General features: G+C 34.0%; 2 protein-coding genes across 3 annotated transcripts in view; both read left to right on the plus strand.

Moving 5' to 3' along the window:
• The window catches only part of adam15 (ADAM metallopeptidase domain 15), a 43,195-nt gene extending 21,437 nt beyond the window's left edge, over positions 1-21,758 (plus strand). The window contains exons 8-25 of one of the 2 annotated variants that reach the window (XM_056475928.1): positions 315-386; positions 925-1,094; positions 1,176-1,260; positions 2,750-2,898; positions 2,985-3,162; positions 4,933-5,025; positions 5,096-5,291; positions 5,384-5,492; positions 5,938-6,133; positions 7,649-7,726; positions 7,811-7,922; positions 8,068-8,215; positions 12,708-12,816; positions 15,612-15,680; positions 15,805-15,885; positions 18,574-18,642; positions 20,833-20,993; positions 21,079-21,758. In XM_056475928.1, coding sequence (XP_056331903.1) covers positions 315-386; positions 925-1,094; positions 1,176-1,260; positions 2,750-2,898; positions 2,985-3,162; positions 4,933-5,025; positions 5,096-5,291; positions 5,384-5,492; positions 5,938-6,133; positions 7,649-7,726; positions 7,811-7,922; positions 8,068-8,215; positions 12,708-12,816; positions 15,612-15,680; positions 15,805-15,885; positions 18,574-18,642; positions 20,833-20,993; positions 21,079-21,148 — 2,145 coding nt within the window. In that variant the 3' untranslated portion in view covers positions 21,149-21,758. The remainder of the gene's footprint in view (positions 1-314; positions 387-924; positions 1,095-1,175; positions 1,261-2,749; positions 2,899-2,984; positions 3,163-4,932; positions 5,026-5,095; positions 5,292-5,383; positions 5,493-5,937; positions 6,134-7,648; positions 7,727-7,810; positions 7,923-8,067; positions 8,216-12,707; positions 12,817-15,611; positions 15,681-15,804; positions 15,886-18,573; positions 18,643-20,832; positions 20,994-21,078) is intronic. The other variant, XM_056475930.1, reaches the window with a different exon arrangement.
• Positions 21,759-27,050: 5,292 nt separating this feature from the next.
• The window catches only part of abcb4 (ATP-binding cassette, sub-family B (MDR/TAP), member 4), a 31,905-nt gene continuing 31,255 nt past the window's right edge, over positions 27,051-27,700 (plus strand). The window contains exon 1 of the mRNA XM_056475131.1: positions 27,051-27,296. Coding sequence (XP_056331106.1) covers positions 27,051-27,296 — 246 coding nt within the window. The remainder of the gene's footprint in view (positions 27,297-27,700) is intronic.

Below are 27,700 nucleotides of genomic sequence, written 5' to 3' on the forward strand. Positions count from 1 at the left end.
ACAATCTCAGATAAACATCATTTAGTATTTTTAATACTTGATCTTATTTTGAGCACTTCATTTTTTCGTGAGGACTTTTGGGCCACACAATGAGAGTTAAACAAGTACACACAGACAAAATGACTTTTTACAAAACAATCTAAACGGATCCAAATATATTGGCGCAAACACACAAATGTATGCAAACACACACATCTGTGAGACTATTTCACCCTCTGCTGGTACATACAAAGCACGACATCTACTCTGTTTATATTAATGAATATTTGGGATTTCAATATTGCATTTGTTTCCTTTTTCTGTCTTCCTCACAGTATTTGAATTATCAAAAGAATAACAAAACTATAATCTACCGCATGTTGGATGTCGCAAACCAAGTAGACTGGGTACGTTATACATTTACATGTTTTATATTACACAAACTTTTATTTATGTTTTGAATTTATTACATGTATTATATATTGAATTCATTGGATATAAAATGTAGTAAAAACACTAATACTAGATTATGATAATTATGATTTTATAGATTTTTTTCTTTATTTAATATTAATAATTTTATTGAATATTTCAGTTTTCATTGTCAGATGATCCTCCAGAAATCATTCTAATATGATTATTTGGTGTTCAGGAAACATGTATTATTATTTTTTATAATGAAAACAGTTAATTAATATCTTTGTAAATGATAGTATAAATTTTATTATATATTTTTAATAAAATTTGTATATTTTTTTCAAATTTTTAAAATAGTTTTTGGTTATTTTATTTATTTCATTTTTGTTATTTTAGCTAATACTCCAGCTAATCCAAACACTTTTCCAAGTTATTTTTCAGCTGACGAAATTGTCATTATTCATATACAGTACTGAAAGCATTTGAGTCTTGGCATTTTTCTAAATCTCTGTCTGCTCTGTGTCTCAGTTCTACCGGCCACTGAATGTACGTGTGGCTTTGCTGGGTTTGGAGATCTGGAGTGACCAGGACAAGATTAAAGTGGATAAAAGTCCCACTGAAACTCTTAACCGCTTCCTGGATTGGAGGACCAGGGAGTTACTGCCACGACTAAGGCATGACAATGCGCAGCTCATCATGTAGGTCCAGATGCACTGTGAGAAAGATGACAATCAGATTTGAACATTTTTGGAAAAATCACAATTTACTTATATGTTTAGGGGTGAGTCATTTGATGGAACTACGGTTGGCATGGCGTCTCAATCCTCCATGTGCTCGAAGGATCGGTCAGGAGGAGTAAATGTGGTGAGGAAAAAATTGTTAATTTATTACAGTATTCACTGAATAATCAGGCTTCGGGGTTTATGCCTTTCTTGTGAGGGTAAGAAATTTGTATTAATAGTGTAATGTTTATTTGCAATAATTATCATTATTGAGCAGCAACATGCTATGCTTAATCAAAATTACCAACGCTATTTACACCATGCTTTTCCGCAACTTTATCCTTTTTTCTGGTGCATTGATCTAATATATTAATTAAAGGAAGGCTCAATGTTTTTTTGAGAAATTGGCTCATTTTACAATTGCCCTAGAGTTTAAACAGTTGAGTCTTACCATTTTTAAATCCATTCAACTGATCTCCGATTCTGGTAGGAGCAGTTTTAGCTTAGCTTAGCATAAATCATTGAATCGGATTAGACCATTAGCATCTTTCTAAAAAAAAAAAATGTAAAGACTTTTAAAGAGCCCTATTTAAAGCTTGACACCTTTGTAGCTACATTGTGTACTTGAACCAATGGAAAATGTGTTTATTTAAAATTAAATAAAAATAAAAAGCTATTTTCTAATATGATGTGGCTAGGAGCTATGCACTCATTCTGGCGTAATAATCAAGGAACGTTGCTATCAGTCTTAGTGCATGACGTAACAAAAGCAAAATCTAACTTTTAACAGGGAAATTATCAAATTTTATAGATTTATTTATTTATTTAATGAGATGCTTATGGTCTAATCTGATTCAATGATTAATGCTAAGCTACTGTAAAAGTGCACCCACCAGAAACTGAGATTGGCTGAATGGATTCAAAATATGTAAACCTCAACTGTTTAACTCTAGCCGACTGATCCTAAAAATGAGCCTATTTCTAAAAAATATTATGAATCTTTCTTTAATAAAAAAATTATGAACTGCACTCAGGAGAACAGTAATCTTATTTTATTTGATTTTACATTAATAACTGGTAAAAGACACAAAAATTTTGTCTCAAAGCCTTCTTCAGTGTGTAGATCAATAGATCAATTTAATTGGAGGAAAGCTTTGAATCAAAACATTTGTGCCTTTTCTTGGTAACGAATGTAAAAGAAAGAAGATATAAGAAGACTATTATTTAATCAATAAGAAAATGGAGACGATTATTAAATCAAATTTACTCCACAACTACATAAAGGTACATATGCGGTTAGAACAAAAAGAAAAGTCTTTAATCTTCTACTGGTAACTTATGAGTGAGATTCACTTGCTTTGTTATTTCTGGAGTGTGAGAATAGCATAAAGACTCCACCCTCTTCTGTAATGCAGTGATTGATTTGCATTTAAAGGGACACACACAATTTGTTTTGAAAAGCTATTAGAAATGATATGTGGGTTATTATGAGCTGAAACTTCACAGAGACACATCCTGGGGACGCCAGAGATTTATTTTAGATCTTATGAAAAGTTGTATAATATATCCTCTTTAATCTGCAACAACATTAGGCCTTATTTCTGTCTTCACCTGCATTTTCTGTACTACAGGATCACCTGGTGAGTGTATTAGGTGTGTCATCGACTGTGGCACATGAATTGGGTCACAACCTGGGAATGAGTCACGATACGGCTGAAAGGCGCTGTCATTGCCAAAATGAGCCTCGACTTGGGGGCTGCATCATGGAGCCCTCCACCGGGTGAGGGAAATAATGTGTCTATGTCTGTGGCCGACTGATATCATATAGCTGATGATAAATCATGCAGTAAATGTCCTCATGTGCAGGTTTATGCCAGGTCAGCTGTTCAGCAGCTGTAGTGAACGGGACCTGTCTCTCAGTCTGCTGCATGGGGGCGGGATGTGTCTATTTAATGTGCCTCAGCCCGAGAGTCTTCTTGGGGGACCACGCTGTGGGAACTTGTACGTGGAGAAAGGAGAGGAGTGTGACTGTGGCCTGCTGGATGTAAGAAACACCTTGTTTACTGATATTGTTGAATCAGAATTTTTCCTATTAGAGGATTGTACACACACATAAAATATACCTGGGTTTGAGTTGGCTGTTCTGATGGTATGTTTAAAAAAATGTTACACTCTTGAAGAGTAGCGTGAAATGGAAACTAATTGGAAAGGTAATACAATAAAAGTGTTTTTCTTTTTGTCTACTGCTTGCTTATAATTAGACATACTGTAGGCATTAATAGGATAGTTCATCCAAAAAGGAAAATTCTGTCATCATTAACCCGCCTTTTAGTTAAGTCACCCTTTTGATCAAAACTTTTGAGTTTCTATTTTTTCTTTTGAATACAAAATTAGATATTTTGAAGAATGCTGAAAACCTGTAACCATTGACTTCCATGGTATTTGTTATTCCTTCCATGGAAGGCAAGGGTTACAAGCTTTCAGCTTTCTTCAGAATATCTTATTTAGTGTTCAATAGGAAACTCATAAATATTTGGAACCTCTTGAGGGTGAGTAAATGGTGGGTAAATTTGCATTTGAATATGAACTTGACTAACAAAATCAGCTACAAATGCAGGTATGAAGGGGTGAGACACACAGTAGCATACATACATACATGAAAGTGCACAAAAACAAAACTTCTGCTTTAGCTACTATTTATTTATATATGACATTTTTATATTACTTTTATGTAACTATTTATATAGTTATAAAAAAATATCAAAAATGATGATGGGAACAAGTGGCAATGCTATGTCCAGTAAAATGAATGGATCTCTATAGCCCTCTGCTGGATGTATACGGTTAAAATACCAGAACATGGCATTATTCCATCTGAACAATTAGATCAGTATCCATAAATACCTTCTATTTAATTTAGATCATCTTTAAGATAATTAATCTTTTTAAAAAGTCTTATTCAAACCAATGGTGTATTTGAGTGTTTCATGGTAAATGGCGAAAGTACTGCATATCCCCCAAAACACAGCATAAACATATTGTTAAGTACATGAGAAGTATTAATTATTATTGGTGTTATTAAAAATGCCCATTTTTTAATGCAATGTGTCCAGCAGGTGCCAAAGACCATGAGGGTAAACAGTAGATGAGGAGAAATGAAGGTTTATAGAAATAAATCAAGGAAAGAAAGCAAGACATGATGATACGTTAATAATTACTGAAATTCCACTGCTCTAAGGTGAAAGCAAATGTTAAATATTAAATGAAACTATTAAATCATCAAATTTACATCTGGTGTAATTTCAGTTGTATAAACATATTGTAGATGAATATTTAATGATGTTTTATAGGTTATAAATACTGTTCAAGGGTTTGTCCCCAGTCTGAAGTGACTGTAACAAAAACTAATTTTTCAATTGTGTTCATTGAACTTAGCAAACGATAATCTACAAAAGAAGATCAAATGTTTGAAATGACATGAAAATAAATAAATACATAAACTACAGACTACAATGTAGCATTGTTTGATTAAATCTAGAAATGTACATGATAGATGACACGTTCATTTAATAAAATTTGAAAAATACTGGCTGTCTGTCATCCACAAATGACAAAACTTAAAAAAAATTGTCATCCCAAAATCAAATAAAAAAATGTCAAACATCACCCGTTTGTAATAATCACTGCCATTAAGAATATGTAAACACTTGTCCAAACATGTCAGCCTGTAAATATAAGCCTGTAAAGCATCTAATAAGCTCTCACATCTCTAATCAGCCTCTTCTCTGTTTGTGTGTACTGTGTGTGTATTCAGGAATGTAACGATCCCTGCTGCAATGCCAGCACATGTAAACTGGTTCCAGGGGCCCAGTGCTCTTCAGATGGCATCTGCTGTGAAAACTGCAAGGTTTGTAAGTTTATTTATAAACAATTACACACTCAGATGTGCCCACTAATGCATGTCTCTTACCCTGCAGCTGCGTGTGGCCGGTTCAGTGTGTCGGGAGCCACTAGGAGAGTGTGATTTGCCTGAACACTGCACTGGTTCTTCTCCATACTGTCCTCCCAATGTTTTTCTTCAGAACGGAGAACCATGCAAAGGCGGTTCCTCTTACTGCTACAGCGGTGTGTGTGCCAGTCTGGATGACCAGTGCCAAATGCTCTGGGGACAGAGTAAGTGTTTCATGCTTCGAAATTATACATTTGATTATTGATGAAACTTTGATTTTAATGTGTCTGGTTCTCCGTTTCTCTGGCTCTCTCAGACTCCACCCGAGCTCCACCCATCTGCTTCTCTTCTGTGAACAAGCAGGGCAATAAGTATGGGAATTGTGGTCAAATGCCCAATGGTTCCTACATTCCCTGTTTAAAAGGGTAAGAGAATGTTCTCTGTTCTGCATTGGTGTTTTTTACTCGTCTTCTTCTTTTTTTTTTTTGATAATTGGGGTAAAAGGGATTATTCACCTGAAACTAAAAAATGCCCACCCTTCACTTGTTCCAAACCAGTTTGATGTTCTTACTTCTGTTGAACACAAAAGAAAACTAGAAACCTGTAACCACTGACTTCCATAGTATTTTTTTCTTCTATGGAAGTTAATTGTTACAGGTTTTCAGCTTTCTTCAAAACATATTTTTGGTGTTCAGCAGAATAAAGAAACTCACAAAGGATTGTAACCACTTAAGGGGGAGTAAATAGTGTGTACATTAACATTTTTGGGTGAATTATACCTTTTTAGAATGTTTTTTGTATCCTTTTTTAGAATGTTGTCTTTTAATAAAAAGAGGCCTTTTTATTTTGACCGTGTCTTGTTTTGCTTAGGGATGTGCACTGTGGAAGGATCCAGTGTCAGGGTGGAAGTGAACGTCCTCTGCTGGGCTCTAATGCTGAGATTCTGACCACAACGGTCATACTCAACCAGAGTGACTTTACCTGCCGCGGGACCTACTTTAATCTGGGCGATGATGTTTCGGACCCAGCCATGGTGTTACAGGGGACAGCCTGTGGTCCCAACAAGGTGAATGCTTATAAATTGTGTACATTTTAAGATTGTTAATGTAATACTTACTAATACTTACTTTATCAATATGATTTTCTTACCATCTAGTAATTGCAGCTTTCTCAAACATTTAAACATTAAATATTTACATAGAGAGAAACAAAAATAATCACTCAAATTAATACCATATAAATTTTTTTATATCAAGTTGGAGACAAATTATTAGCCCTCCTTTGAAATTTAAATTCTTTAAAAAAATGTCATGATGACAATACATTTTTATTTTCATTTTTATTTTCCAAGATACTAGTATTCAGTTCCATGTGCAACTTAAAGGCTTAACTAAGTCATTGGACAGTGGTTTGTTCTATAGCCAGTTAAAAAATATATATTTATAAAAAAATGTAAGACTTTCTTCAAAAGAAAAATATAATAGGAAATACAGGAAATAGGAAATGCTTTGTTAAATATCACTGGGGAAGCATATTATGTAAATTTATACACAAACATACACATTATACAATATACATTTTGAAGAAAATATATAATATACAAATTATATCTTTTATTATATTCTCTCTTTCTAATTATATTCTCTGTGTGTGTGTGTGTGTGTGTGTGTGTGTGTGTGTGTGTGTGTGTGTGTGCGTGTGCGTGTGCGTGTGTGCGTGTGTGTATATACACAACCAGGCCTGAAATTTTTCACACCCCTGGCAAAGTACTTAAAATTTATGTTCAAATGTAAATAAAATCTGCCATAATAATGCCTTCTATATATCTTATTTTCTTTAGGGAGAAGTCTGTCAAAAACATGCTGGTTGAATAAAAGTAATTTAAGTCAGAATTTGCCAGGGGTATGAATAATTTCAAGCTTGACTGTATATACAGATATATATAGTATTAAAGTATAGTATAGTATTTATATAGTATTAAAGTATAGGATTTTACAAGATGTAAGATAAGCCTTTGGTGTCTGCAGAATGTGTTTGTAAAATTTCAGCTCAAAATACCCATCAGATTATTTATTATAGCTGCCAGAATCTGCCCATTTTGGTGTCTGAGTACAGTGTAACAGTTTTTGTAGCCTGTGGCTTTAAATGCAAATGAGCTGCTTCTTCATCCCCACTGCTCCCACATGCTCACACTCCTACTGTTTCTCATGCGTTATGTCAGATTAACAGCAGTCAATGATAGAAAAATACAGCTCATTAGTCAAAAATACCAAGTAAGTTTATTTTATGTATTTGTGGTGGAGTTTATTCAAGCCTTTCTGAAATGATGAGTCTCAAATGATGGGCCTTAAATTCACTGGGATTTGGGTCTTATTTAATGTCAGGAAATTTAAAAAAAGAGACTTGTTGGATTTATATCACTCCAGTATGACACTGGACACACTGTACATACATACAGACAGTTCTGTCCAAACAGCTTATAAAAGTTGATTTTGCATCATAGGTGCCCTTTAATATTTCTCAATATTAAATATCATATATTATAGGCCTTGTAAATTGTATTGCATTATTGTATTCTCAGGCATGTGTGGACCAGAGATGCCGGGACGTGTCCATGTTTGGTGTTGATGAATGCCGCAGCAAGTGCCACGGCCATGGGGTGAGTAGCGAAAACTGCTGTAACGTCAAAGAATTCAAAACATTTAACAAAGAGCCGTGTGTCACTAAAACATTTGATTGGTAGGTGTGTAACAGTAATAAGAACTGTCACTGTGACGAGGGCTGGGCTCCTCCTGACTGCAGATACTCTGGAAACGGAGGAAGTGTGGACAGCGGACCTGCACAAGAGCCCAGAGGTACAACTCAAGCATACATACACACACACACACAAAAACATGCAAATGTAACTCGTGTGTAAACATTTAGACTGAGTAAGTAACACGTCACCACTCTGATTACATTGCTCTGCTGGTGTTTAGCCTTGCTTTTGTCTGTATACAGATTCAGATCCTGCGCGGGTGGCTCTTCTGGTCATTTTCCTGTTTGTGCTGCCGGTGTCTCTGCTGTTTGTGGCTCTCCGCTTTCCTCGCTGTCGACGAGGCCTTGTGTACCTTGGGCACACACCATTCAACAAGAGCCGACAGAGCCGGTGAGACTGACAAAAATAAAAACACATACAGACAGACCGATGATGATAAAATAAATTGATTTATTAGTGCACAGCAAGAAAGTTTAACTGCGGGCCATTTACGTGAGATAAAATAATAATAATAATAATAATAATGTACTGAAACTATATTAGGGGCAACACGGTGGCTCAGTGGTTATCGCTGCCACCTCACATAAGAAGTTTGCTGGTTTGAGTCCCGCTGGGTCAGTTGGCATGTTCACGTGGGTTTCCCCACAGTCCAAAGACATGCGGTACAGGTTAATTAAATAAACTAAATTGGCCGTAGTGTATGTGTGTGAATGGGTATGTATGGATGTTTCCCAGGGGTGGGTTGCAGCTGGAAGGTCATCTGCTGCGTAAAACATATGCTGGATAAATTGGCAGTTCATTCCGCTGTGGTGACCCCTGATGAATAAAGGGACTAAGCTGAAGGAAAATGAACGAATAAATGAAACTATATTAATTTATGCTTATTTATTCAAGCTATAACTTTGATGAACATATTTGTAGTTTTACAAACTGAACATAGAATTAGATGCTCAAACCAATCCAAATATCAGCAGATGCAGGACCACAACAAAAAATGTTAAATTAAATTAAATTAAATTAAATTAAATTAAATTAAATTAAATTAAATTAAATTAAATTAAATTAAATTAAATTAAATTCAATTCAATTCAATTCAATTCAATTCAATTAAATTAGAATAATTCATGTGCTATTTAATTATAATAATTAATATTTTTAGAAGTACAACAAAAATACGGTTCTACTGTTCAACCTTTTAAAAATATTGTAAAGTGAATGGTTTCTTGTAGTTCATTTTTTGTACTATATCTTTTTTAGTTTTTCTGTTTGCATATTACTACAAATTACACAATATGTAACAATCATGTAAACACAGCAAACATTTCACATTCTTGTAATTTATTTAAGTTTTATAATTATGAATAGATTATGATAATTTTGGGGCTGATATAGTGATTGTCATAGTAAATGAACTGTCCTGAAAATGTAAAAAAGAAAAAAGCCTCAACAAAACTAGGGACGTCCCGATCAGGTATCTACCGATACTGAAACCCAACCTGGTACTTCTATAAAACATAACAAAAATAAAGAAGAGCGAAGAAACAGATCCAGGATGGATTTTTAATTTAATTCACCTTATTTTAACATTCAACAACTTCTGTGAGGTAGCTTGAACAATCAAGTAATTAATAACATCAATTCTTCACTTTTGGACTTTAGTGCAACAGTAAATATAAAAAAAATTGAATATAAAAACAAATACAATAGCACCTCAACTTAAAATACCCGGCAGGCAATCCAAAGTTTACATATCTCACAGTTTGCTATGGCAATGTTGTCGTCATCAACTTTAAAATACCTCCAGACCGCAAACATACTCACGCTTTCCACTGTAAGCTGCTTCCCTGTTCTACTTTGCTGCTGTTGAGGCTCACCCCTGCTATTAACTGAAATTGATAACAAAAAATAAATAAGTAAATAATAGAGTTATGGCTCAAATGAGAGTGACTGAGATGAGTTTCATTAACAGAATCTTTCCCTTACAGAAGATGTATAGATAAATATATAAATAGATTGACTTTAAATACAATACAGATGAGATTAAGTAAATTGTTAAATGTGTGGTTTAGTTTAAAACAGCAACAATTTTGTGTTCCATGTAGCCTAAAATCTGTTTAAAACGTAAATTTTAGGCTACACTACATTCAATATTATTATTTTACATTTATTTGTAAATTTAGTGCGTTTTAAAATGAGTTTCAATTCTTGTCCTAGTTTTATCCATCAAAATTTATCATTTTACGTTTTAATCAATTATGGCCTTTCATTTGTTTTTAAAAATGTAGACTGAGAATGCTAATGAAAGTCTATGAGGGGGTGCATTTTGCGGCAGGGGTGGGTTTCTCAGCACGTCTTTACAACAAAGTGATGTCATGCCACAGGCATTGCTGTTTCTGTGTGAAGTCAAGAAAGAGGTCTAACTCTGTGCCACCGCATAACTATAGATGTGTTAAAAAAAAAAATTAAATTGATAATATACAAATATATTCGAGTCCTGATTGGCAGGTAACATCCGATTCCGATCGAGTCTGAAACTGCGTGATTGGGCCTGATTTCTGATCACATGATCAGATCTGAACATCCCTAAACAAAAGAAAGATAAAATATTTAACAGAAAACATTCTAAAGAGCCATAATCATTTATTGTGTACAAATAACCGTCGACTAATAAATACAGCTTATAAATATCTGTATAATAATATGATATATTCAAACATATTAAAGTTGTAAAAAAAATGTCTTGAATAACATTTCTCTTGTTAATGATGTAGAATTCTATCAAAATTTTAAACTATTTCTAAATATAAAGAAAGGGGAATGTTTCTGAAAGGTTTTTTTTTCTTTTAATTTGGTGTGCTCAATCTAAAATATATAATAAACAAAACCTGTGCTCAACAGAAATTCAGTCAGATCTTCTATTACAATCATAATCATATATTAAATCATTTATTATGTTGTGTTTTACCCATGGTGCAGTGGAATCTCAGTGTCGTACATTGAATACTGCATGGAGGAAAACTGGAGGTATCTGTGAATGTATTGTGGTGCATAAGCTGTATAGCATATTAGCTGTATCTATACCTTGTTAATGATTTGTCTCAATGAAAAACTGAAATTAAAAAAAAAATAGGCACAATATCGTCTGTGAATAGCTAGCTCCTCTGTGTGTTGTGTGACTTCAAGCAAAATAGTTACCCTGAAGAGTCTTTTTAAAACACCAGAGATCAGTGGTGATGTTAGTTTAGTATTGAATGTGCAGTGTTTCTCTGCTAGCTGTCTTTCTCACACAGATCTCCAGTTCCCTATTACTCAACAGTAGATTTAGATAGTGAGATGCATATTTATCAGCCCGGTTCTGTAACACTGGATTCTCTCTGATATTGTCAGTATAAAATGGATGTAGAATCAACTGAGGCTTATAGGGCTGGATCATATGGCTGAAATAAATAAATCAATAACAATAAATGATGATGCAGTTTTATTATCAGTAAGTAATAGACATAGATAATTATCACAATAAATGTCATGATAAAAGTTTGAAGGCATATTTTTGAAAAGTTATATGAGGTTTTATGTGGGTATACAGTATGTGGTTTCTAATGGACCTGTATGAAAAACACTACCCTGAATACAATAAGTACAAATGCACACATGCTATACCTTCATGAGGACAATTACTGTACTTATAAACTATTACACCTATTAATGTATTTAATACTTGTCTAATGATAGAATACAATCCTAATGTGTATCTTCCAGTCCTGCCACAATACCACAGTGTAAGTTGCTGGTACTACAGTAAATCAATGCAGTAGGCTTTTAACTGTATCATTCATAGAACAGTGTTTGTCTGTTTGTCAGTGTCATTGAGAGCGTATTTTTTTTCATCTAGCTATAATTTAAAACTAAAAGACATTTGTGTGAAATTTGATGAATTCTGTAGTTTATCTTTGGAGCTGGTTGCATAATCAGTTCGAATGAAAGCTAAACTCATCGTCCAATGCATTTGCAATCATCATGGAACATTAATCAAACACGTGTTTCTAGGACATATTAGATTGTGATAATGATTGCTATTGTTTGATCTTTCGGCCCTTGTCTCATTAAATTTAAAGGGTTAGTTCACCCCCAAATTTTAATTTTGTTTTTAATTACTTACACTTACGTTGTTCCAATCAACTGAGACCTTCGATCATTTTCTGAACACAAATTAAGATATTTTAGATAGAATCGGAGAGCTCTCTCATCCTTAATAGAGAGCAAGCAATGGTCATGTGACATTCAAAGTCCAGAAAAGGAACCAAAACATTGTCAAACTATTCCATGTGTCTTTAATGGTTCAACTGTATGCTTACAAAGCTCCAATAACACTTGTTTGGCTATGTTCACTTATGCCCTCTGTATCAGATCAGGGTGCAAATTTGCTATATGCAATATGGCACTTGAGTGTTGCACTGCTGACTCTAGTGGCAATGTGTTGTACTGCCTGTAGTAAACATGCACCCTGATGACCTGCTGAGGAAGAGAAAACAAAGGCAAATTGAACTTTTTTTTGCACAAAAGTGTACTTAGAGCTTCTTATGATTACAGGTAAACTGCTGAAGACACATGGAATGTTTTGACAATGTTTTATTCTGGACTTTGAACATCTCGGGACCTTTGCTGTCTATCGTGAATGAGAGAGCTCTCAGATTTCATTAGAAAATATCTTGTGTGAAAACATCTTGAAACAATGGTCTCAGGGGATTGGAATGACATGAGAGTGGATAATTAAGAACAGAATTTTCATTTTTGGGTGAACAAACTCTTTAATTTCTCTATGCTAAAACAATGTATATAATGTCCAGTATTGTAAATTAAGCACATATTATATTCCACTCAGGACTCCTGCAATGGAGCTTGCGAATGCTCGAAATGGTGATCAAGCGCAGCCGCTCAGGTACCAGTGGCCTCACCAGAGTGACATCCCTCTCACCCAGGCCATCAGCAAGGTACAGTCAAGCACTGCCAAAAACAGCACTGCTCAAGAGCATCTGGCCCACTCGATGATACGATTACTGGATCATAATCGGCTGTAATGGGGTGTGGGGTTACTGAGAGTCAAAAGTAGGAGAAATGAGCTTGAGGGGTCATAATGTCCTGAATGTAAACAATAGCACAGAGAGCTGGTCGAAGCTGGTGATCAAACAGAATATTAGGTATTTTGGGTTGACGAATCGCATACAAACTAAAAGTTTCCATTTGCATAACATATGTTTATGTATGTTTATTATGCAGATTTACATAAATTATGCATAATTTAAAAAACATTTACATATATTCATGTTTATTTATGATTAATATTGTATTTAAAAGCTGTATGCATACACTCAAAAATGACTTCTTGTTTAAATTACTTGTTTAAAATGAGTTGAAACAATGCTATTTTTAAGTTTTTTTTTAGGGATGACTTTTTTTGTTCAATCCACTTAAATTTGTAAAAATTAATAAGTTAATCAATTTACGTTGGGGCAACATGAAGTAATTTTGTGGAACCCAGCATTTTTACAGTGTAATAAATATACACAGTGCACTCAAAATTATTATCTATGCAAACTTTACATTTGTATTTGATTACTCATGATTAATTGTTAAACAGCACTAATATGCTGATATATACTATTTGGATTTAATTAACCAATACATTCATTTATGATTAGAATGTTTCATTTTCACATATGAATTGACCACTGCTCGGCCTGAACTTTGGTAAATGTGCTGGAGTCAACTTTATAGAGTGGCTACTCTCTGGGTCAGATAGTGACCATATACAGAACAGGATCATCTTTGATTACAGCATGTTTATTCCATGGCATTGTTTCATCCACTTAATGCAAAGTCACAGTGTTTATTTTCATCAGCAGATGCAAAATTGTTTTGGCTGAGATCTTATGTCTGTAATGGGAATATCACCACTATCTGACACTGTCTACTCCAGCTGAACTCAAGATTTTCAATGGGGTTCAATAGGGTTCAGCTCAATTCATTTTGTGTGTGAAAAGAATCATTTTTTCACAGTTTGAACCTGATAAACTTTTGCGTTGTCATTTCAGAATATATGACCATGAGATACATACTCTTAGAAGATTTTTTTTAGGAAATAAAAAGCTACAAATTGCATCAGTTATTATTAATAAAATATTTAAAGACATGTTATCGGTTATGAACATTTAGTTAACCGTGGAAAAAAAGATTTTTGCTAAATTGTTGCATTTATATGTGGTGAATTTAAACAAACAAATGAAATTCAGTAATATTCAACTTAATTTGTTTGTTTAAATTCAGCCCAAATAAATTTTGCAATCACTTGCCTTAAAGAAATTTTGTAAATCCAATGAATCATTTTTTTTCAGTGTATAATGTCAAATTCAGAGAAGTGATAACTTCATAAAGATAATCTATATAAGCCAACAAATGAGTCGCTAAACCTCCCTAACACATTAAGATTTTTCTTAAAAAGGAACTAAACTACAAAATGTTTAATTAATGAGCTAGTAATGTAAGTAAAAATAAATAAGAGTTTTGTAGTATATTGAATAAATGTGATTAATCAGTTGCCCCATGCGCTCATACGTTTAACTGTTGCCCAGGGAACAGTTCCGGTGTAATGAATTTAGATCTAGTGTTGTATCAAATCCAGACTTCTGATATCGATCCAAACACCTACTGTAATTGCATGCCGTGATTTTCTGTGGTAAATTATTAATTTTTATGAGTAACAGGACAGGACAGAGGCAAATTCTGAGTTTATGACCAAACATAAGGACAAGCAAAGCTACTAAGGGTTGAAAGTCAATGTTTGGGTTTTAGAGCTCATAGTCCAGTTTTTTTTTTCACCTGGGTATAAAAAAATAGCTCTTGTTGAATTCAGCATGTTTGTAAAAATTACCAGGATGACAAGGCGAATGTAGTATGACCAGGTGACATTCATATTGACATTCATAACATAGTAAGTACTTTTTAGTTGTTGTAAAGTTATGATTTATTAAAACACACTGCACAAAAAATATATTTATTTAGATTATTTTTATTTATTTAGATATTTAGATTTTTTTGTCTTGTTTTTACTCCAAATATCTACAACTTCTAAAATTAATAAGCATTTTCTAGACAAGCAAAACATATTGTATTTTCAGAAATAATATGTCAAAATTGAGTAAGTTTGTCCTTAAAACAAGCAAAATAATCTGCAATAATATAAAAAGAAAACAATATCATTTTGCTTACCTTATTAGCAGGTTATTTTGCTTGTTTTAAGAAAAAAACACTTAATTTTGGCATATTTTTTTTAAAGCAAGACATTATTGCTTCTTTATTTATGAATTCTCAGATATTTTGCAGTTTATTTACACTACACACACTCATAATACATAGTAAGTACTTTTTAGTAGTTGTACAGTTATGATTTACTCAAAATAAGTAAGTTCTGGTCAATATATATGCAATTTCAGACACAACCACTGACAAAAAGAAAAATGCCCGTTTATGAAACATTCTGCGTGAAACACATGCTGCTTCTTATTTGTCGAATCCTTCCTGCATGAATTTTGCAAAATTCCTGCAAAAACATCTGACAGTAACTGAAGTTCATTAGCTTCGCCTGTCATTATAGCACCACCAGCTAATACCTAATGGCTCACTGTCATAACTCAAACAGCTGACTAACTTTTCTTATTTTAACATGCATGTGCTGTAAATGCTCACTCCCTCTCTACTACCCTATCTGCAACCCTATTTATCTTGTCAGGTCCAGAACAGGCCTGCTGCTCCAACTAAACCTCTTCCGCCCGATCCACCTGTCTCTAAACCTGCTCAGGTAAATGTCCTCGCTGCTCAGAAAAGCTTGTGAGGAACGCAGATGTACAGTGTGTAGTGGATTTAGCAGTGTGTGTGCTTGATACAATCCAATGCTGCTTCTGTTGCTCTTTGTGGTTCTTCAGTTGGCGGCGCATTGGCCCGCCCCTCCTACCAAGCCCCTCCCACCTGACCCCGCCCCCTCAGAGAGCAAGATGCAGAGCAAGGTAGAAGGAGCTCTTGCTGCTGCTGGAGCAGCCGTGTTTGACTGTCTGTTGAGTGTCTAGCTTTAGAAACTCAATGTTTGTAGTTGTGATCAGTGTCTCTGTCTGGTTTGCATGGGGAGGTTTGTCTGCATCTCTGTGATTTGGGTGACCCTTTATAGGGCACTTATTGAAGTACTTATTGAAAATAAACCCTGCAGTGTTGCTTGGGGTTATTACAAGACTTGATTTTAAATGACTTAAAATGTGTACAGTTGATGTCAAAATTATTAGCCCTTCTGAATTATTAGCCCCCCTCCCATATATTTCTTTCCCCAATTTCTGTTTAATGATTTATTTCAACACATTACTAAACGTAACAGTTTTAATAACTCATTTCTAATAACTGATTTATTTTATCTTTGCAATGATGACAGTAGATAATATTTACTAGATATTTTTAAGACACTAGTATTCAGCTTAAAGAGCAATTTAAAGGCTTAACTAGGTTAATTAGGCAAGTTAGGGTAATTAGGCAAGTCATTGTTTAACAGTGGTTTGTTCTGTAGACTATCGAAAAAAAATTGCTTGAGAGAGCTAATAATATTGACCTAAAATGGTTTTAAAATTAAGAACTGCTTTTATTCTAGCTGAAATAAAGCAAAAAAGACTTTATCCAGAAGAAAAAATGTTGTAGGAAATAATGTGAAAAATTCCTTCATCTGTTAAACATCATTTAGCAAATATTTGAAAAAGAAAACAAAAATTCACAGGAGGGCTAATCATTTCGACTTCAACTGTATATTGTAATCAATCTCAATGATGTTATCATATATGGATCTTCGACCGATAAAGGGTTAACAGTTAGGATGATGGGGTTTGTGCATGTGGATGGGCTGATGGTTCCTCTGGAGTGAATGGAGTTTGTGGATTAGACTGAGGGAGAGCTAGAGGTCTTTATTAATTTTGAGCATTTAGAAGTTCAAAAAACCCACAGTCTTTTAAAATTTGTATTCAGTTATTATCTATATTGTTATAATTATATATTATTTACTAATGAGTTTTTTATCTGAATATAGCTTAGCATAAATTTTGTGAATACATTAAAAACCTGAAACCCAAATGATATGAAAAATGTAAATATTTAGTTTTTTTTATGAGTGTTTTTCACACCTTATGATAGCTTAATTTAAGCTTGAAAAGAAACCAAAAAAATATAACAAAACCTTAGTGCATTTAAAAAAAAGATTTTTGTTTTGTATCATTTCATTTCTGCCGACTTCAGACTGTACGATTTTCAAAATAGTCGTGTCATTTACACACTGAATGACTATCTGGGGTAGTGTTTTATGCAAGATGGATCGGCGACAGGGGGTTTCACACTGCATGACTTTACAATAGGAAGAATCGCCGACAATTTTGTCTTGTTCTGCAAACTACGTCTCACAATCAAACACAAGTGAGAAGTGACATGGAAACAACATGAGGTCACATAGTATATCTTTAGTTATTAACTACATAATGAGAAAGAAGTCTTTAGTGAGGTAGAAAATGTACTTACTTTGCTCATTTGGCCTTTGAAGGGAATTAGCAATTTCTCCTCAACTTTTTTCTTCTTGGACCCGATTGTGGTATTGCTCTGATGACTTGTCGAACAGACATGAGCGCCAAATTCCCACTAGTTTTTCCTCCATTTCTTGGGTCCAAATAGACTGAGAAGAAGCACTTTTAACTTCTCCCCCAACCTCCCGCTGGCCTGCAGGTACCCATAGTAGTGGATGCTGCTCTCTCATTGGCTGTAGGTAATCATCAATGTTATTTTCAGCCAGAACACATTTCACAGAGCATGATTTGAATCGCCGACAGCTCCAGATATTTAGCATGCAAATTATCTGATGGGTGTCGGTGACTCTTCTGTGATTCTCTCCGATCGCGTCTTTGATAGTTCACACTGTGTGATTGTTACTCACGTGAACGAGCACCGTTTTGCCATTTGTCTGCGATTTCTCAATCTGTTAGCAAGTCAAAATCAGGGCTAAAATCATGCAGTCTGAACTCGGCATTAGTTTTAATTCAGTTTTTGAAACAACAGTAAAGATTAGTGAAACTTTTCAATTTAATTGCGATCAGTGATTACTTTTTATTTATGAGTGTTTCAAACATTTTTTTCACTCTTTAAGATAAGTGATATTTGGAACATCAACATAACCAGCAAATGTTATCAAACTTTAAATTTAGAAAATGTAATAAATTATTTAGAGGATTTATGAGTATAGAACCTTTAACTATAAAAGTTCATCAGTTAAACAGGCTAACATCTGTTATGTAAAAAAATATGGATACAATATGCTTAAAAACATAATTTATAGTAAAAATATAAAACATAATTTAACCGTAGTTCAGTCTTACCAAGTTGCTGTGTAAGGTCTACACAGCTGAGATTGTACACACGTTTGTATCTCTCCCAGTCTTTCTGCAAGTTGAAAACCAATATATAAGAGCAGCTGCTTGCTTTGCAGTCAGAGGAATCAGTTGTGCAGTGCATGGCCTGTGATTCAGTCTGGTCTTAGACAAGTCTTGTGATCAAGGTGTGATATCATGGTGCAGTAGTTTGTGATTCCCGGTGATCTGAGTAAAACGCCCCAGTAAATTAGTCTCACCCAGCGCCTGCTTTTCTCTGTCACATGCCTGCATCCACAACACTACGTCCAGCCTACAGGAGCTCGACCAGCAGCACCAAGCAAACCTCTGCCACCTGACCCTGTCCTCTCCAACAGACAGGTATCACCACAGCCCTGTTAAAGAAAGAGTTGACCCAGAATTTAACATATACTCACCATTTACTCACACTCAAGTGGTTACAAACCTTTATGAGATTCTATTTACAACAAATAAATAGTGATAGATGGTATTTACACCAAAAGCAAATAGCAACAAGAGGCACCAAGTGAAAATAGCTGTTTTCTTAGCATTATGCTGTTTTCGCATTTAGGTACAAATAGCGATGTGTATAATTACTATAAGAACTGTGTAAAATAAAGTAATATATTACAATCTTTATGTTATTTCACAAAAATAACATAACACATACTTTCACATTGCTTTTTGCAAGTTTTTTTTTTTTTTAAAGATTAGGATAGCCAGGCCTAAAGGTGCATTATGTAAGTTTGACACCCAGTGGTTGAACTAGGTATTGTTAAATGCTAATAATGTAAGTTTGAATGCCATTTTACATGACATTTATTGCCATACTACTGAAAGCAGCATCTCACCTCAGGTCTTGAAAATAAAATAAACCATTTGAAATTGAACTTTAGAACTGTGACCCAGTGTAAACCAACACATATCAGTGATTCAGCATGTTCATTTAATAATATTGAAGAGGTTTAATATTTATTAATTAGATTATAAACCTTACCATTTTATGAGTGAGTGCATATTCTGTGCTTCTGAATGGCTGTATTTAAATTTCTGTCATGCTTTGCCTGCAATCAGCCAAATTGCTTATCACTGCAAATTTCGTCACGTATCATTTTGTTAGGACACGGGGTTACAATGTAACCTGCTCACCTAATGTTTACGTTTGTAATATTAATATTATTTGCTAATTAATAACCACCTCATGTGGAACTCTGAATCTGCGTCTCATTTGGGAGTCTGCTACTGTCCACCGGAGGTCTTAATTTGGTCGCGGACACACACTTTGAGAACCTTTCTGACTGACTGAATGAAATATGCCGTTTTCCAACAAGGCAACCCGGGGTGCTGAGATATAAATGGCTAAACAGGCAGTGGACAGTTTAAAAAACCCAAAACAAAGACAGACGTTCCAGTGCGTAACACATATTTTCAAAGCAGAATACCTGACTTCAGCGTTGTTTTTCAGATAGACAATGTTCACTTAGCATGTTTCTTAAATATCAGCAAACATTTTTATGAAGAGTCAAAAACTTACACACAGCACCTTTAGGGTTGTAATAAATTACTTTTTACCCAACATTGTATTCATTCATTCATTTTGTTTTCGGCTTAGTCCCTTTATTAATCTGGGGTCGCCACAGCGGAACAAACCGCCAACTTATACAGCATATGTTTTACGCAGCGGATGCCCTTCCAGCTGCAACCCATCTCTGGGAAACATCCATACTCATTCACACACATACACTATAAACAATTTAGCCTGTACCTCATGTCTTTGGACTGTGGGGGAAACCGGAGTACCATGAGGAAACCCACGTGAACGCGGGGAGAACATGCAAACTCCACACAGAAACATCAACTGACCCAGCCGAGGCTCGAACCAGCGACCTTCTTGCTGTAAGGCAACAGCACTACCTACTGCACCACCGCGTCACCCCCAACATTGTATACAATATGTAAAAATATAATTTTATAATTTATTTATTCTTTGCAATAATTTCTTTTGGATGGTATTTATTCTAAATGGAAAAGCAGGAATTTGCACCTCAGTATTTAGACTGCACTATAAAACAGTATGAAATATATTCAGTATAAATTAAAATATAAATTGAAGCTGCCTTATTGGAACAATAAATCACTTATTTCTCCTGCATATAACCATCATAAACACTTTGTTATTAATTAACCATTTGCCAACATTTTTTTATGTTTTATTGTGTTTTATTTAAAAATAAAAATGTCTGATCTGCATGTTGTTGGTAATAACCAGTAGCCCAAAAAAACTATAGAAGTTAATGTCTTCAAACATTTTCAGAAAATTAAACAAAGTCAAACAAGTTTGTAACCACTTGAGGGTGCTTAAATGGTGACTAAAAAATCATTATTTGGGTTAACTATCCGTTTAAGAGTGACCCTCTATTAACAGCACTAATCAGCTCTTCTTCTAATACACCTCAGACTTTTGTTGTTCTTCTGAAATCTAATGATTAACAAATTGAACTTGAGATAAAGTCCAAACTGACTGTTCTGAAACACCTCATCCTATTTCAGAACCCTGTTCCTCCCAAACCTCCAGTTCCCAAGAAACCCCTGCCTGTGGATCCTTCATGTCACCCTCCTGCCCCTCCGCTGATGAGACATCCAGTATCTGCTGCTGCGTCGTCTTCTTCAAATTCTTTACGAATTTCTGCATCAGCTGCTGCTCCTGCCAGGTGAGACCACTGATGCTGTTTAAGCAAATCATTCAGATAAAGCTTGTAAGAGGTAATCTGATTGAAATCGTATTTATTTGTACAGACCTGCTCCTCATCCGCCTTTACGGAGACAACAGTACCATGGGAAACCCCACACTCCTCACCCTGTATAGTCAGGAAGGAAACAACGGGCCGACTGCAAATTTCTGCACTATGGTTTGTTTTCAGTATTTTGTCTTGTTTTCCAGTATAGTTTATTGAAAATAAGGTAACTTTGAAAATACATTTCAGGTTTGTTTTAATTATATATTCTGCTTTGTTTATTAATTAATAAATTAGATATATGAAAATAGTTTAATATATTCTTTACAAATATTATATATTTATTTTAAGTATAGACTTCAAATTTTCTTTCCTTTTCAAAAAGAACAAGTCAACAGAAGTCAAGTCAAACTATTATTAATAGTTAGATTAATAGTCACACAAGTCCCCAAGTAAATAAAACAGACAGAGCTCTGTTCACTGTAAAAAAAGCTGAGTTATACAAGATCGGTTTTGTTTTGAGACAACATCAAGGAATTTAGTTTACTTATTAGTAGGGCAAAACAGAATCAGCGGACATTTTTTTTGCTTTTTTCTGCGCAGAATATTGTAAAAAAAATCTGCGGATTATGTGGAATTGCATAAAAACCTAATATGTTAAACAAAAAATAATACATTTTTTACTTTTATTTAATGTTAATCAAATTAGATCCTAATTAGATCCATTTATTTGGTAAACAAAGCAAGTCTCTCATAAAATATGTCTACTAAAAGACATATTGCTTTACAAACTGTATTGTAAATACATCTTATGTACATTTTTTATATTTGTCAATAATATTACTGAAATTAATTAAAAAAAAAAAAGTAAATATAAATTTACGCACATTTACACAAGTAAATAAATAGACTCAATGATAGACTAAAATCTGTGGATTTCTGCATGCACTGATTCCGTGGAGGCCTACTTATTAGTAAAGTTAGTGGTAGTTTGTGGATTGAACATAATACAAATAAGTTGTCCCAAAAAACTGTTGTTGCTGCTTATTTTAAGTAAGTTCTTTGAACAAAATGCAAACGTCATTTTTTGAGTGTTGTAAAGATTAAAAAAAAGTAATTTACAAAATGTACATTTTTGGCTGGTTTTCCTCAGCTCTCTAACAGTGTTCATAGAACACAACATTGCTAAGATGGCCAGTTTAATCACATTCGGCAGTGTTTGTGCTTCACAGAAGCAGAGTGCAGATTTCATTATTAAAACATTTTATATTTGACAACTGTTACCCTATAAAGACAAAATGATAAACAGTAATATCCAACTTAATAATCCAAAATTTTCACAAACCTTCAGCAGTTTTACACAATTAAAATATCGCTGCCATATACATTATTTTCATTATTACTTAATGTAAAGAGACAAACATGTTGTGCGTTGCATTTGGCAAATATCTCAAAGAAACCCTACAGTGCAAAAAAAGCACAAGTGATTAAATACTGAACCAACAAGAATCACTCACTGAATCCGCTTCACCGCTCATATTACAACCACAATATCATTTACCCTCTCTTTGGATTACTACTCAGAGACAATTTAGCTGGATTCAGTTAACAGGATTCAATTAGCAAGTGGAAGTCAAAGGAAAATGTGGCAATTATACAGAAAACCATTACAACAACAACAACAAATATTGGGTGAATGTTTGTTGTAAGATGAGCAGTGAATGTGCTGAAACATGTGCTTGTGTTGGTTTAGGAGGTCATTTACACCATTAAATACTAATGCGCTTAAATCTGTTCAAGTATATGATAACAGTATTTTGGCAGCTCGAAAATATAAAAAAAAAAAGCGAAAGGGTTTTAAACTGTAAAATTGTGTATTCGGGAAAAAATGTGATGTCATAGAGACATATTACGTGTTAAGCCTAAAGCATTTTATGAGTATTTGACAGTCAAAACAACAGTTGCGGACTGCAGAATTGTATGCGTGTAGGCGCAAATTGTTTCTTCAAAAGTGACATAGCCACATACTGGCCTGGCATGCAGAATGCATCATCTTTATTTCAATGTGTGGCTAATAATCTCTCTGTGTCTGAAATTGCATACTTCTACTATATATACTATATACTATATAGCATGTGAAAAACAGCATGTGAACCCAGTTTTATGTCTAAATTCATCATATTGGAAAAGCAGTAGGCAAGCAGATGACCTACTACTTCTGACAAGATTCTGAAGTTTGCATCCAATGCACTCTTTACTATCACATGAGGACAGGAAAGAGCATTTAGGAATCTCTGAATAAGAATAACACAACTGATGGGGATAAGTCATGTGTAGGCCCACACGGAATCTGCGCGCGCAGAATTCTGCAGATTTCCGCCCATCATTTTTAGCCCATCCTTAATTCTGTTTATTTACTTGAGTAAATGTGTGTAATATCAATATTTATTCAGTTTTAAATGATTTACAGTAATATTACTGACTAATATGAAAATGTTCATCTAATTTATGTACAATGCAGTTTGTAAAGGAATATTTTCTGTCTTTTAGTAGATATATTATATGAGAGACTTGCTTTGTTTACCAAATGAAGTGAATCTAATTGGATTTGCATTTTAAGCAATAAATAAAAGTTAAAAAGATATTTTTTTTTATTTCACATATTAAGGTTTTTGTTATGATACTCCCAAAATAATTCTGCAGAAATCCGCAGATTTTTACCAAAATTCTCAGCAGAATTAGCAAAAAACGTAAGCAGATTCCGTCTGGCCCTAGTCATGAGATAATAACAAATGGTGGCTGCACTACACCTGAATTTCATTAATACTACTCCTATTTATAATATATGAAACATACTTTTCTAATGCAAAATCAAACAACAAGTGCTCAGTGTAGCTTAAATAATGCGTTGGCGCTCTTTGGCCAAGGGATTCATCGGAATTTTTTTCACATTTTTTAAGTATCTTGGACTGATTTTCGCTGTTTATACTTTTCTAATGGTTGTCTAATTCAATGTAGTATCTATTCAAGCAGTGTGCGATTTCGAATGCAGCTTGACCTGACATTTTTACACAATTTTTTTTAGATTTAATTAGTATATTAGGAACCCAAATATGAAAAGGCAGTTCAAGAATTGAATGATAGATTTTATTTTTATTTATTATTATTATTATTATTATTATTATTATTATTAATATTATTATTATTTAAGGACTTTTACTGGAGAACAAGACAAAAACACTGATTTAGGAAAAAAGCCGTATGGATGCTGTATGGATCCACTGTGGAAAACTATGTGGCGAAGACTTGCACAATTCTTTTTGCACTGACCATAAGTGAGGATCTGACTCTGCAGGGTGGACATTAAACACCTTACAGGCCTCCGTTGCTCTGCTTCTGAATCACAGCTTCAACTTTGAACTCATTATGGGAGGAATTACAGACTCCAATAAAGCTGAAAGGATGCTATCAACCTGAAGATGTTTTCAGAGTGGACAAAAAGACTTTCGAAAGTGGATATACATTCCTTTTGCAATTTAGACGCTCAGTTCAACGCATGGACATAGGATATATGACGAGATGATGCCTTGAGGAAGGATTTCTTTCTCTGAGATGCTGTATGCATGATTGATTTGCCTGCCTAAAACAATGTTTGTTTGTTTTTTTCCTACAGAATCTCTTCGGTGCCTAATTCAATTAGACTTGTCACATTTTAGCAGTGATTGTTCAAAATACACACAGACCTGAATTCCAGAACTTTCATTTCTAGAGCTGAATGTTTCAGTCAACTCTGTCTGATTTATTTCATTCCATCTAACATCGGCTGATCTTAGTACAGACACAAACACACACGCACACAAGATCACTGTAAAGTCTTTACTGTAATAAGTCTTATATCAATGTCAGATTACAGATTGTGACTGTAAATGCTGCTGCTGGCTGGTTGAAAGATGAAGATTGCCTTTTTTTTGATCAAAGCACTGAGGAAGGTTTATGAAGATATTTAAGTGTATTTTGAAATATGCAGTATTTTTAATGCAATAAACATGGGATCTATTTTTACAGTTGAATGCAGGTTTGAATGACTAAATGTGTGTATGGTTAATCCTTGTATTGTATCATGGTTAGTTCTTGTGTTTATCCAGATTCTGTCAATTAGATTTATCTCGCAGGTTATGACCGTATGAACATTTGCTAACAGGCAAAATTAAGACGTAAAATAATATGACAGAGAGATGTGACAGCACCTTTTTTATGGTGCGAGTTGGCCATATAAAGTTAATGATTGTGATGCTAGACTGATGCTCCTCAGGGTGTTGATGTGAATTTACTAGAGAATGTTTTAAGACATATGCTTTTGTTTATCAAACAATATCTAGAACAATGATATAAAACATGTAGAGGCAGAATAACAGGCAATAATGAAGAGTCAAATCTAAAAATTGCTTTATAATATGAGCCTGCTAAGGTGAAAAGTATCAAGCGTGTGAAGGACACGATTCATGACAAGATAGGGAGAGTAATGTTACCTTTGCTACTACAGAGTTTTATTGCATTTTATGTAACCAGAGCACATGGTACTGTATTCACATCTAGCACTCGCTTAAACTATGTTGTTGGTCTGGTGAAGAAAATATCTTAATAGGATCATCTATTTGTCTTATGCTGACAAAAACAAGAAATCAATAATAGCCTACATTATATAAATGTGATCTTGTGATCTAACCTTCCTTGTTTTTTATACCAAAGGGATGTGAAATTACTCCCCAGACTTTTTTAGTCAGGTTTCTGTAACCACACAAAACGAGTTTATAGTCTCCCTATTTTACTTGAGTGAGTGGCCCACGTGAACTTATTATGACCCGTGTAAGCAGTAACCTTTAGAAAGCCTTCTTCCTAACCATATCCGCTATTTTCATAACACGCGCAGGCTGTAAAATGTGACTAATAAGTCATGACAACATCTTTCAGTGTTAACTGTATCTTTTTTAGCTAATTAATCTTGTTTGTAGTTTAATTGTTTTAGTTATACAAGCTGTTTTAGGTCTGTTTAATGTAAATGAAGTTAAAATGACTTTAATTTTAACTTAAAGGATAATTTGATTTAACTTAAAAATAAAAGGAAGATTTACAGTTCAAAAACTGTACAAACAATAAAAATAAAATAATTGAAGTTTCTTTAAAATTAAACTGTGTGAAATGAGGTAAAATTTGTTGATTGTTTATTCTGATACACTATTGCCTCATCAATTGTAAATTTTGAGACCAAAAAATGTCAGTTTCTCTAGATTTCATGGGTTTAAGTGTGAGTGAAATGTAAATATTTGTTTTATTCTAAAGGCATGGAAACATTTCTTACAAATTAAAAAAAATATATATATATTGTAATTTGGAGTGTATTAAAAAAGATAATCAGTCAGGGTTATTCTGTCAAATATTGATTTTGCAAATACACTCTTGAAGTTAAGATGTTGGTATTGTGTTGTTTTAAAATGTCATTGTGTCTTGTTATTTTATACTAAAAATCCTAAATGACATTTTTATTATACATTTGGAAACCAGTAGGCCTAGTTAACAGAATAAAACAAACTGACGTTTAACTCAAACACAAAACTATTGTAAAAACAGAGAAACTGAATTTTCATAGTTCTTTTTCAGTCAAATCCAGTTTTTTCATGTTATGTTTAGTTTTACTCATTTAAATAGTGTAATTACTGAATTAAATAATTAACATTGGAAGTTCATTCCGCTGTGGTAATGCCTGATTAATAAAGGGACTAAGCCGAAAAGAGAACGAATGAATATTTAACATTCATTAAATATCAATGCGAGCATAAGACAATAGTTTTTTTATTTAATTTTAGATAAAATCGAGAAGGTGGGACATGTCAAGCTCTGAATTTTAAAAGGGGAGGACAAACATGTAATTTTTTTAAACGATACATTGTTCATGCTAGGCTAATTTCTGATTAGCCTGCATTATAAGTGGAAACATCACAAACATGTGCTTCGAAAACCTGGAGACCACCGTAGATGAATGTCCCATCAACATTGCTGAAGATAATCCTAGACATCCATCCCAAGGGCATTTTTCAATCGTTAAAGTGTCCAAAACGCTTTCGGAAGAAGATCTATAAACATGCAGGCTGTGATGTAATCCGCAGAAACATTAAGTCAAGGCTGTATAAACGTGCGCGCGACCGCGATCTGTCAGATAGTCCTCCGGTCTCGCGCCTCGCTGAGCTCATTGTGGAGGGACAGCAGTGTGGGAAGAACACTGTGAGCGGTAGGTATCTTTCATTTACTCAAAAAGATTAATTTACCATGATAACCGTAGTTACTGGGAAATAATGGACATTATTTATATTTAAACATATACCTATGGTGACTCATTAGCTGTCACTATCATAAAAACAGGTTTACAAAATAACAAACATTTTAAATGCTTAAGTTACTGTTGAATAACAGATTAAAATGCCAGAAACGAATAAAATTCGTAATTGCTTTATTACATTGATGTTGATATCTGGGAGGATTTTTTGATAGTGGCGTTGAGGGTCGGTAAACATTATTTAAAGCGACAGAAGCACAGGATTCATTCCTAAATCGTCAATACTGCTTGACTTTAAAAGCACACAGTAGTTTCAACGTGGGAGTGACAAAGTTCATATATGTAATAATCT

This window comes from Danio aesculapii, chromosome 16 (assembly GCF_903798145.1).
Source record: "Danio aesculapii chromosome 16, fDanAes4.1, whole genome shotgun sequence".
NCBI lineage: Eukaryota > Metazoa > Chordata > Actinopteri > Cypriniformes > Danionidae > Danio > Danio aesculapii.